At 33.1% G+C, this 13670-nt stretch overlaps 1 protein-coding gene and 1 long non-coding RNA gene across 3 annotated transcripts in view; one reads left to right on the forward strand and one right to left on the reverse strand.

Annotated features, from left to right (window-relative positions):
* LOC127722777 (WASH complex subunit 1-like) overlaps positions 1 to 12969 on the forward strand; it is a 30568-nt gene extending 17599 nt beyond the window's left edge. For both annotated transcript variants that reach the window (XM_052229344.1, XM_052229345.1), the window contains exon 4: positions 8935 to 12969. In XM_052229344.1, coding sequence (XP_052085304.1) covers positions 8935 to 9593 — 659 coding nt within the window. In that variant the 3' untranslated portion in view covers positions 9594 to 12969. The remainder of the gene's footprint in view (positions 1 to 8934) is intronic.
* Positions 1548 to 3311, reverse strand: LOC127723036 (uncharacterized). The gene is made up of 2 exons (XR_007991812.1): positions 2960 to 3311; positions 1548 to 2798 (listed from the first exon to the last, which is right to left on the reverse strand). It is a non-coding gene; the product is annotated as an uncharacterized LOC127723036 (long non-coding RNA).
* Positions 12970 to 13670: the final 701 nt, after the last annotated feature.

Genomic DNA, 13670 nt, shown 5'->3' on the forward strand with positions numbered 1-13670 from the left:
CATTTTGTACATATACCAAGGGGAAACTTCGTGCAAAGCATTATTATTTAAAGTTTAATTGAATTTAGTAGAAAAAGAAAATTTGGTGAAAATAAAACCAAGATTTTTTTAGAAAATCCACAGATTTTAAGACCGAGATTTTTATACGATTCCAATTTTTTTTGGGGGGGATCGTATAATGGTATGATGTGGATGTTGTCGTCTACGTCGTCCGAAGACACATTTGTAGTTTCTGGACTATAACTTGTGTGTAAGTGTATGGATCTCTCTGACATTGTACCACAAAGTTCCATATCACAAAAGGAAGGCTGGGATTGAGTTTGGGGGTAATTGCCCCATTCATGAAGGAATTCGGGGCCATAAAAGGGCCAAAAAACATTTTTTTAGTTATTCTAGTTTTTCAGACAATAACTTGTGTTTAAGTCACTGTATGGATCTTTCTGAAATTGTACTACAAGTTTCCATACTACAAAGGAAAACTGGGATCAAGTGTTGAGGTTATTGCTCCAAAGGACGGGGGGGGGGGGGGGGGGGGGGGGGTGTTGTGAGTTCAAAAAGTTTACAGGTTTCCAATTTTTTTAAAGGGGTTTAATTTTTTTTTCAAAATATTTCAATAGTTTCAAGAAGAAATCTTTAATTGCACAGTATTGCCCAATAGATTTGAAAGACCTTTACACATGTTTTGTGTCAGAAACCTATATTATGTCAAAAATTTGATCACAATCCAAATTCAGACAGTAATAAGCTTGAATATTGTGTCAAAATTTGCCCCAACTGTTCATGGTTCAACTTCTGCGGTCATATCAGGCTGCGCTCAGCGCCGAAGCATTTTATTTTTGTTATAATATTTTAAACATATATAACTCAATTAAAATAAAATGCTCCGCTGGGGCGCAGCTTGATACGACCGCAGAGGTCGAACCCTGAACAGTTGGGGCAAGTATGGACACAACATTCAAGCTTGATACAGCACTGAATTTGGATTGTAATTAAATATTTGACACAGCATAGGTTTCTCACACAGAATGAAAGTGGTCTAAGAACTTCAAATTTTTTAATTTACCTATTCAAACCATATCGTTATTATTTGCTTTTATATATACATCAGAAATAACCAATTTAAAATGGAAAATTTTAAAGAAAAAAACATACATGTGATGGACTGTGAAACTCAGATCAGGAGATTGGAAAATTTTGGTCAGGAGATTAGGACTCAGATCAGGAGGTTTTTAATCGACATAAAGTTTGTCGTAAATGTAACCGTGTGCTGTAAAAATTGTCTTTTAAAGTGTGTTTTCTTCAACTTTCAATCCGAATGTATTATGTATTATGTTTATAGTACCCTTGTACTTATAAAGTTTCTTTATCTTAATATTCTACATGTTCAATCTAAGATTCTTTTTTTTTAGAATGTTCTTTAAATTTTTCAATTCATATCTTTTATATCATTATTCTATAGGACAAACATTGCAATCAGATCATTTGTTTACCTATCTGCATTTGCAGTTAGATTTTATTTGAATAATCAGAAACTCATTTAATTTAGAACATGGGTCATAGTTATTATATGAATTCAATTTAAGCCTTGAAAGAAAGTATAGAACCCTCAAATAATTTCCAAATTATTTTTTGATTTGTCCTAAGACATTTAAAATCATTTAATTACCATCCTTTTATGATTATTTGTTCAATTTATATTTTATTTATATTCTTTTAAAAATTTACATTATTTAAAGGAAAGTAACTTAAAACAGGATAAATCAGGGGAAGTAACCCAATAAATACACAAAGTTTTTATTACACAACGGCAGTTAGCCTGAGGTAAAAATCGTTGATTACCAGTATGTTTGACACCCAAGCTGACAAGTGAAGCCATATAATTATGCATGTTAATTGATTTACAGGTAAAATATAACTTCAGGTGATGTCAGTTACACCAGATGTCTGAGATGATATGTTGGGCAGATTTCATACACAGGATTTTTTTCTCTTCAACGCGAGGTCGGGAGGAGACCCCTGAAAACGGGATTATTGTACTCCCGTCGGGAGGTTTACATGTATGAAAAAAAGAAAAAAAAATCCCCCAAATTTTTTTGAACCCCCTTATGATTCATCACCCCATTGGCCCAAACTCAATCCCAGCTTTCCCTTTGTGGTATGGTACCTTGCAGTACAATTTCAGAGAGATCCATACACTTGAACACAAGTTATTGTCTTGAAACTAGAAAAATGCTTGTTTTTTGGCCCCAAATTCCTAAACGTTTAGGGCAATTACCCCCAAACTCAAACCCAGCTTTCCCTTTGTGATATGGAACCTTGCAGTACAATTTCATAAAGATCCATACACTTACACACAAGTTATTGTCCTGAAACTAGAAAAATGCTTGTTTTTTGCCCTTTTATGGCCCCTAATTACTAAAATTTTGAGGGAATTACCCCAAAAATCAATCCCAGCCTTCCCTTTGAGGTATGGTACCTTGCAGTACAATTTCAGAGAGATCCATACATTTGAACACAAGTTATTGTCTGGAAACTAGAAAAATGCTTATTTTTTGCCCCTTTTTGGCCCCTTATTCCTAAACTTTTTGGGCAATTACCCCCAAACTCAATTCCAGCTTTCCCTTTGTGATATGGAACCTTGTAGTACAATTTCATAAAGATCCATACACTTACACACAAGTTATTGTCATGAAACTAGAAAAATGCTTGTTTTTCGCCCCTTTTTGGCCCCTAATTCCTAAAATATGGAGGCAATTACCCCCAAAATCAATCCCAGCATTCCCTTTGTGATATGGAACCTTGTGATACAATGTCAGAGAGATCCATACTCTTACACACAAGTTATTGTCATGAAACTAGAAAAATGCTTGTTTTTTGCCCCTTTTTGGCCCCTTATTCCTAAAATTTGGAGGCAATTACCCCCAAAATCAATCCCAGCATTCCCTTTGTGATATGGAACCTTGTGGTACAATGTCAGAGAGATCCATACACTTACACACAAGTTATGTCTGGAAGTTACAAAAATGCTTATTTTTGGCCCCTTTTTGGCCCCTAATTCCTTAACTGTGGGTACCATAACCCCCAAAATCAATCCCCACCTTCCTTTTGTGGTATTGAACCTTATGGTAAAATTTCATTGAGATTCATTCACTTAAACTAAAGTTAGAGTGCGAAAACTAATGTGTATTCGGACGACGACGCTGGACGACGACGACGACGACGACGCCGGACGACGACGACGACGACGACGCCAACGTCATACCAATATACGACCACAAAAATTTTTTTGCGGTCGTATAAAAATCATTGCTAGCACTGAATGCAATAATCCTTCATCAATAAAGCATCGAATCGCCAAATATGACAGTACAAGGGAAAAGCTGTGGATTTTCTAAAAAAAACTCCATATGTTTAGCATTTAATCAACACAAGGGTACATAATCCTTAAAAGCCTTTGAGAACGTAACTTTATAGCAAGGAACTATAACGTATGCAGATTTTCTTTGAACACATACGAAGGTCTTGAATATTGGGGGGGGGGGGAGGTCTTTCAATCCTAATTGTCTTTTAATTTGTTAGTCATCTGTTTTTCTCTATTCTTCATATTTTTTTCTCATTATTCTATATTCTTTATTTTCTTGGCGTCTATTTTTCTTTACTTTTCTGGTCCTATGTTGTGCACTTTTTGTCCATTTGTGTTCTCTATTCTTCTATAAATCCTATCCAGACCCTCACAAACATACATAATCAATAAGTTCCGCTCCTATTACCTAACCCCACTTGACATGGATATAGATAATTGTCATCCATGGGGTTTTCTCATCCGTTTTGAATATAACATTGCTATTAAAACGGGTACGTTATAAAAAAAGAAGACGTGGTATGATTGCCAATAATACAACTCTCCACAAGAGAAATGACACAGAAATTAACAACTATAGGTCACTGTACAGCCTTCAACAATGAGCACAGCCAATATTGTATAGCCAACTTTAAAAGGACAACATACTAGGAGTCCATTACATCAGATATAACATATAGAGGTGTATAAATACGCAGTCACGTATACGTCCGATGCTAAATTGTTGACTTTGTTGGAAGGCAAAATGATTAGCCCTATACTGACTGGAACTAGTATATATATAACTGAAACTAGATGAAAATCAAGGAATCTACACATGCTGTAATAGCAAATCTGAACGGAACCAAAACGCATGTTTGTAAAAAAATAAATAATATACAACTTACATTTCAGCAACTGTTATATTAGTAATTATTAATGATGTAGTTCGTGAATAAATTGTCCTACACAGTGGAACAAATGGACAGTCTAAGTACGTTAATGTCTGGATTAATATTTCTGCAAAGACGTTGTCATTTTATTGTTTCCATTAACCGACTTAAATTAAAATCAAATTATAACTTTGTAATGATTATAAATGTTTACCTTTTGAAATAAATTTTGGTTTATTGAATATATTTACGGGAAAAAAAGAACTCAAATATTTTATTTCCATGTATTTTATGACATTAAAAAACATCTTTGTGTAAAAGAAAAATTGAATCACATCAAATTTGATCGGCCGTAAAATAAACTTCACATCACTTTATTTATATCAAAAATCAATTTACAAAAACTTCTCAACGATGTCATAATAGAAAGCACGAGTGATCTATCTGGCGGACCAACTTGTGGCTAATGATTGACAGGTATGATTAGATCTTGAGGCTCCTATGGGGAACGTGGTGTCGAAAGGAAAATAGAAGATTATTCAATTAAAATTTATTGGAATCGTACGAAATGTGATCTGATATGGAAAATTTTGAGTTCTTTTAATAGCACAAAGAAATAAGACGTTAGAAGGGTAACAATTGTGTAACTATAAACCAATGACTCGTATGTAATTTACGGGAAAGATTTTATCAAAAGTTTGTTGAAAACTTTCAATTTCAAACCTTCTTGGTTGGAATGAATATGTTCGATTTATATGCAACTAGGTCTTTATTATATAATATATTTAAATTATCTTCATTAATTACAATACAATATATAACATGTATCTATGATATCCTCCGTAACGACTAAATATATGTACAGGTAAAATTAAATTCTGATCAATCGGGTACAGATTGATTTACGACCTTCCACTGGTATTGCACAAGCAATATCACAGCAGGTGTTAAATACACTAGGACAAGTGTCAGATCAGTTTGACATCCTGCCCGATTACGGTATCTTCCGGAGATTTTTTAAAGTGAGAACAAAGTTTCTGACCCAAACTATCGATTCACATTATGAATCTATCATGAATAGTAGATTAGTTTACGTTTTTTAACGTAAATACGATTTCCATTCATATATTAAAAAAATTGTAGTTGTCTAGCAAAGATAACACGTGTATTCATCTTGTTCATTGGTCACATTAAAATAGATATTTCTTTAATGAACAATGACAACATTTGATATTTAAATCGTAAGTAACTTTATTATCAAAAACACCGTTTTATCTCGACCGAAAAGGGAAATAAGATAGTTTTTTTAATCTGACTGTAAACATTGTATATATCACAACGATCTATTAATAACCGTCGCTCACGCATAACGGATTCTATAATCATCTATGTACAACGATCTATTAATAACCGTCGCTCACGCATCACTGGTTCTATCACTGACTCAATACACACCCGTTTTATCGGACAAACGGCTAATTCCCGCCGACACGGAAAATCTCCGGATAACATGCATAATATTCTGTAATACAGCAAATTTACGATGAACCTCTAATTATTATCCGTTTCGCGGAGATTAGCCAAAAATCGCGGGCATTTTCCAAATAGGTCTACCAGTGTATGTAATTATTAACTTGACAACTGGGTCAAAGAAGATTTAAGTTATGATTCTTGGGAACTTTCAATTTCTTGAAGTTTTTTCCCCCAGAAATGTATTTGAATTGATAACAACTGAAAATCAATAATAGCCCTGATTCATAATGGCCCTGTTTTTTTATAATGGCCCTGTTTTTGTTGAGCCTAGCTCAACATAAGGATAGTGATCCAGCGGCGGCGGCAGCTAACATCTTAAAAGCTTTATATTTTCCAAGGTGGAAGACCTGGATGCTTCATACTTTGTATATAGATGCCTTATGTTATGAAGTTTCCGTCTGTCATATGTCCATTGTCCTTGACCTCATTTTCATGGTTCAGTGACTACTTGAAAAAAAAGTTAAGATTTTTTTGTAATAATAATTTTTCTCTTATTATGAGTAATAGGATAACTATATTTAATATGTGCGTACCTTGCAATGTCCTCTTACCCGTCAGACAGTTTTCATCTGACCTGGATCTCATATCATGGATCAGTGAACAAGGTTAAGTTTTTGTGGTCAAGTCAATATATCAGATACTATAAGCAATAGGTCTTCTATATTTGGTGTATGGAATGATTGTAAGGTGTACATGTCCAACTGGCAGGTATCATGACCTTGACCTCATTTTCATGGTTCAGTGGTTAAAGATTAGTTTTTGTGTTTTGGTCTTTTTTTCTAATACTATATGCAATAGGTCAACTATATTTGGTGTATGGGAATATTTTACAATGTACATGTCAGTCTGGCAGTTTTATTTGACCTTGACCTCATTTTCACAGTTCATTGCTCAGTGTTTAGTTTTTGTGTTTTGGTCTGTTTTTCTTAAACTATAACCAATAGGTCAACTATATTTGTTGTATGGAATGATTGTAAGGTGTATATGTCTGTCTGGCAGATATCATCTGACCTTGACCTCATTTTCATGGTTCATTGGTCAATGTTAAGTTTTCATGGTTAAGTTTGTTTCTTAGATACTATAAGCAATATGTCATCTTTATTTAATGCATAGATTGATTGTAAAGTGTACATGTCTGTCTGGCATGGTTCATCTGACCTTGACCTTATTTTCATGGTTCATTTGTCAATGTTTAGTTTTCCTGTTTAAGTCTGTTTCTTAGAAACTATAAGCAATAGGTCAACTATATTTGGTGTATTGAATGATTGTAAGGTGTACATGTATTTCCAGTTTGGTTTATCTGACCTTGACCTCGTTTTCTTTGATCATGTTAAGTTTATGTGATACTTTTAGTAAAGCTTTATATTTAGGACTATCAACATAAAATCAATGGTCAGTAAAGAAGGCGAGACATTTCAGCGTGTGCATTCTTGTTTCATAATGGCCCTGTTGATTCATAATAGCCCTGTTTATTCATAATGGCCCTGTATTGATGACCTGCTAGTCGGTAATGAACCAGTTTATCTTTTATCATTAAAAAGGTGGCAGTTTCATACATAATGCACTGAACTGGTTAATAAGGAATGATAATCAGGTATCCATCCATCCATCCATCAATGTCCCAAGACATTTGGTTTCCTGACAATAACTTTAGAAAATGTAAATAGAAATCTATGAAATTTAAACACAAGGTTTATAACTACAAAAGGAAGATTGGGATTGATTTTGGGGGTTATAGTCCTAACAGTTTAGGAATTAGAGGCCAAAAAGGGGCCCAAATAAGCATTTTTCTAGTTTCCAGACGATAACATGTGGAACGGTGTATGGATCTCTCTGAAATTATACCACAAGTTTCCTTACCACAAAGGGATGGTTAGGATTGGCTTTGAGGGGTTATGGCTCAAACCGTTTAGGAATTACGGGCAAAAAAGGGGGAAAAACAAGGGTTTCCTGGTTAATGGACAATTAAAAAAAGGTACAATGTTATGTTTGGATTACCTCCCTAACACTGCTTTTAAATTATGTATAAAGAAATGTTGTATTGTCTTGAGATGATTAGCTGTCAATTTATTTTTAGAAGTTACTATTTAAAAATGCTGATTAAGGGATATTAATTTTAGCCATGATTATGTATGTCATTTTCTATTTTAAGACTTTTATTATGTATTTAAATGGGTAATTATGGTTGCAAACTCCATCGGAAATTTGAATTGAGATTATGACCATATCTTGAGGGAAAGAATTTTTTTTTGGAAAAGAGGAGGGGGGAGGTAAAAAAAATTGGGGGGGGGGGGACAATTTTTTTCTCATTTCAGATTCCAGAAATTAAAAAGAAAATTTCTTGCCAAAAAAGGGGGGGGGGGGGGGTTTAAAAATTTATTTTTCAATTCGCAACAGCATAGTGTATTGCACAAAAGCAAAAAATTGAATATAAATTCAAATCATATAACCAATTCTAAGTTCTTTGACTACAGTTTTTCTGTGTCAGAAACCTATTATGTGTCAAATATTTAATTACAATCCAAATTCAGACCTGTATCAAGCGCGAATATTGCATCCATTTTTGCCCAATCTGTTCAGGGTTGGACCTCTGCGGTCGTATGGAGCTGCCCTCTGCGAAGCAATTTATTTACAAATGTTGCCCTTAATCACTAATTGGTAATAAAGAAATCAGAACCTGTCAAGTAGTAGTTTCATTAAATTTGTTATCACAAGTGTTATTTCTATGTTTGTATTAAAAGTAAGAGTGTTAGTGTCTCAAGTGTGTTTATGAAACAAAACAAGAGAGAAGCTACAATACCTTAAATTATCAGTATTTTTCTGATGGTTTAAAAATATCAAGATGTGGTATGATTGTCAATGAGACACTCCAAATAACGTAGAAGTAAGCAAGTAAAGGTCACTGTAAGGCTTTCAGCAATGAGCAAAACTCTTACCCCATAGCAAGCAATAAAACTTCAAATTTATGTAAATTGCTGTTATTTTTGACGTTCAGGTTATAGGTTAGGAGTAATCACTTTACCCTACAAAAATGTTTTTAATGTAAACTATCAGTAAATAAACAAAGGCTTTTAACATCAGTTATCTCTTTGCAAATATTTGTATGCTATCAATTCTTTCATATAAGAACTTGTTTAGATTTATAAAGTGCAATATTAAATTTTTCAGGTGTTGCTGATGATTTATCGTACAGTGCTGATCAAGGACCTTCTATAGCACCTTCAGTGTTTGGATCCAATATTCCTGATTTACCATCAGTAGTTCCTGAACCCGACATTATTCCATCAGTTCCTGACATAGTTCCATCACCAGGACCTGTGAATTCTGCTCAGCCACCTCCTCCCCCGGCTGGAGCACCACCACCTCCACCCCCTCCACCACCTCCTCCTCCTCCAGCAGATATGCCACCACCACCTCCACCACCACCTCCTCCTGCTGGTGATGGTCCTGTTGCTCCTGCTCCAAAAGAAATTCCAGCTGAAGTGACAGAAGGGGATGGAAGATCCAGTTTGATGGATGCCATCAGAAAGGCTGGAGGAGCAGGAAAAGTTAAACTCAAAGCTGTTACTGAAAGAAAAGCAGAAAAAAAGAAAGAAAAAGAAAAGGTTAAATCTTCTGGAGGAGGAGAAATGAGTTTGATGGATGCATTGAAAGATCGATTAACCGGCAGGAGAAAAGGTATATCAGGAGGTGGAGGTGGTAAAAGTGATAAAACAGACAATAGTCCCTCAACAGGTGGTGGATCAGTCATGGATACAATATCTTCAAAAATACCTGCTCCTCCTGCACCACCAGGGGGTCATGATGAGGAGGAAGATTGGGATTAAGGAACTATTGTACTTACAACAAACAATTATATTACACTTTTATCTATGATTCTGTTTTAGCCCACTTTGCCAAAAAGACATGCATGAGTTATTGCAATCACTTGGAATCCACTGATAATCAATAAATAATTCTTCTGAAACCACTGGAGCATTAATTGGAACCAAACTTCTATATAATTTTAGAACTTTATCTGATTTGCATCCACATCTGCAATTATGAAGCTTTTGATGGCCTCAAGTGAGATAATTATTCCTTTGACAGAATGTGTTATTTGTTATAAATGAAAATGTTCGTAACAATTTTACAGAAAACTTGATTTTGTAATTGACTTTAAATATTTTCCCTTAAATGATCCAACAAAATGCACCAGTTCATGCACAAAAGGCAAAGCTACATAACCCATTTTGGACAGCAAAGAAAAACACACTTTTCTGTTAAAAACCTGTACAGCAGTATATTTATTGATATCCGGTAATACAAACCAAGTATGAATAATAATATATCTCGTCTTAAACATAATCCTTTTATTACGTATAAAGTTACTGTATGTAGTACAAAGATTAAGGTAATAAGATACATAAATTACAGTTGAGTGATGCAAACTCCTTCAGTTCATAGGTTTCATTACAGTAAACACAGTCATATTGTATATGTTAAGCTGCCATTTTGTTGATCATAAATACTTATTAATTATTAAAAGAGAGTGTTTGCAATATGTTTAAAATTTAAGTGCCAGAGTAGTGATTTTTATTATGAATTAATCTTTGTAAGATTTTTTACATATCAATGCAGTTTCAGTACAGGAAGACCCAATCTTCTACAATACCAATAACAAACTACACAAATTCAAAGCACTAAAAGAAAAGAAACATTTTAGTATTGATTCTAACTATAAATTAAAAAATATGTATTTATCCCAAAACATTTCAAAAACAGGGATTGTAAAACAACAGTATGATTATAACCAAATAAATAAGTCTGTTCAACCAATAAACTTCACCAGTTACTTATGTTATAAGCATAAAAAGCTGGGTTAAAATATTCACTTTAATTTATGTTTCATGTGTTTGAGCTTTTGATTTTGCCATTTTATAAAGGACTTTCCTTTTTGAATTTTCCTTGGAGTTTGGTATTTTTGTTATTTTATTTTTTATTTAATTAAGGTCTGAAAAAGAACAATTATTTGTTCTTCTTCAGTATCAATTTTTCAAGTTTCCATGTATTTAAAAATATATTGCTGCATTATTAAATAAACAAATACTGAATTTACTGCAAAAGACAAGATTGTCCATGATATTTTTTCCTGTCTGTTTAAAGGGGCATTAGCTGTCAAATTCATGTTCACTAATTTGACTCAAATCCTCATATTTGATTTATAACATACTAAAATGTATATTCAAATAATAAAAAGTCTAAAATAAACAATTTTAGAAGCACGGACTCGATAATATGTATCAGCATTGTGTGTGTATTTTAGTTTAGACGCCATCTAATTAACCATTGAGGTGACCTTCGAAGACTGCAGACAGTCATATAACCTGATATAAACATAGACATAGATATAAATAGATAGCAAACTCATGCAATTGGATTTTTATAGGTCTGTTTGATTTCATATTATAGGTTTAAAAAATATGTTAATAATCGTTTTTACCTGTATAACAATGAGTTTTTGTAGATCGAATCATTCAACCAAATGGTTAACCCTTGTTTCACTTCCAATGTTGACATTCTTTTCTTTTTAATAGCTGAACACGCCTAGTTCATGCGTAACCCATCTCTGTCTAATGGGTTTAATTGAAGTTCACATGAATACGGATTTAATGAGGTCGAATTATTCACTTGCAAGTGAATAATTCATAAGCAATGTTTCTTTGCTTATTTTGACAAAACTGAACCAAACTGGCTGCTAAAAGCGAATTATTATATCACTATTTCTCTTTCATTAATGATTGAAAAAAAAAATCATATTTTATTTTTTTCCATATCTCGTAGCGAATGCCCCTTTAAAGTAAAAAAAAATGTAACAATGAGTTAGTCCTTATGTCTGATATCAAAACTGTCTCTGTTAGACCTTTACATTTAATTTTGCTTAGCTTTGACACAAGTATTTTTGTTGTAATCATGATTGTTTTTGCAAGAAATATATAGTGGGATATCTCCCCTATTATTCTAATTAGCACAGTTTGTATTAACATAAGAAACAAAATCAAAGGCTGCATGCTTTTACACATTGCTACATATAATAAATTTAAGTGAATAAAGATTAATGCTTGTGTTTGTAATTGTTTTATTACTATTTAAAATGAAAATAATCTGACTATTATTTAAAACTTGATACATTAATAGATGAAATCAATTTTGTTAAAAACGTTTAGGTCATATTAATGGCCTTAAAATGATTTACAAGAGACAAACTATCATAAAAAAGAAGTATTTGCCCTACTTATATTTAAAACAGATTTTTTTATTCATTCAAGCTTTACCATAACGTGCAATTTACATCACAAAGTTCATTTCCTTGTCTGCAATTATGTATTATCTCCAAGTGAGGTTAAGGCCATTATGGATAAACTTTAGATATTAGGAATTCCATATTTTGGAGAAGGCAAATACATGAAAACTTTTTAGTTCCTCACAAGACCTTTGCTCATTTTCGATTAGATTCTTGTAGCTTTTGGGATATATACTATCAAAATCTATATCCTTTCAACAGAACAATACACATGTACATGTGTTGTTAATTTGACTCAAAATTCTCCCTCTCTTTTCAAATTTAACCAAGTGGCCAATAAATATATACTTTCATTTCTTTAGAAAGTTTTAATTTGTGAAAATAGGGACCTAGTTTTTTGTGAAAAGATGACCGAAAGTGAAAATATTTATAGAATGCTTCTTTAATCTTAGTACACAACTGTTCTAAATATTTTTGTTTGTAATATGCCATTACAACATAATCTGATTTGTCAAAGGAAAACATGCCATTTTCAAACTTTCACATTGAGGGTCTTTATGGGGATTGATATCAAAATCTGTCACAAATTAGATTTGTATGGTATAATTTCCAAAAGCAATCATGTTGTTAATTTACATTCATTATTGTGAGTTCAGATTATAAAAAAAGCTTTAATGTAGATAAAATGCTGTAAAAAGGACCTAATGGATAAAAATTTGAATGTTTCTTTAAAGAAACAGAATGAATGTTGAAAGTACAAGTAAAACTTTGCTGTTGTATAAAAGTTCTGGAATGTATGTTTGTATAGATTTGTTAATAAGGTAATTATTTCATTACTGATGCATCTATTACACAAATTTACTGTAAAATATTGTTAATTATATTATAATGTTATAATAAAGATGTTTATTTTAATTTAATTTGTATTATTTATGGTAGCAGCAATACATTAAATTGTGTATGCGAAGGAGGAGGAAATATGGTAAAAATAATGAATGTGTTAGGACCAATTGCCACACAAAATATTGTAAAGGTCATGGTCAGTCTTTTTAAAGAGCATTAGACTCTTGACTGAAGAGGGAGCGATGCGACAGAAGGTTATCCTTTGACATATTAAATGGTTTCTTGAAGAATATGAAATATCCGTTTCACAGATGATAACGAATATGTTCCAATTGTCGACACTACAATCCAGTCTCCTTTTCCCCGAATGTGACCTACCGAATTAGACTTATCACTGGGTTTGTACTAACATGAGCAACACAACGGTTGCCACATGTGAAGAGGATCTGCTTACCCTTCCAGAGCACCTGAGATCACCTCCAGTTTTTGGTGGGGTTTGTGTTGCTCAGTCTTTGGTTTTCTATGTTGTTTTGTGTACTGTTGTTTGTCTGTCTTTTTCTTTTTTAGCCATGGCCTTGTCAATTTATTTTCGACTTATGAGTTTGAATGTCCCTTTGGTATACTTCGCCTCTCTTGTAGCTCTTACTGTATCTTGTTATTTTGATATATATGTCTATTCTGATATGAATTTGCTACCTTCCCACAGCGAACCCCAGGGTAAAGAAATTGGATCTTTTTCTTAGACTGAGTGTGCAGGAGCTGTTCATTTTATATCATC

This window comes from Mytilus californianus, unplaced genomic scaffold (genome assembly GCF_021869535.1).
Source record: "Mytilus californianus isolate M0D057914Y unplaced genomic scaffold, xbMytCali1.0.p SCAF_1, whole genome shotgun sequence".
Lineage (NCBI taxonomy): Eukaryota > Metazoa > Mollusca > Bivalvia > Mytilida > Mytilidae > Mytilus > Mytilus californianus.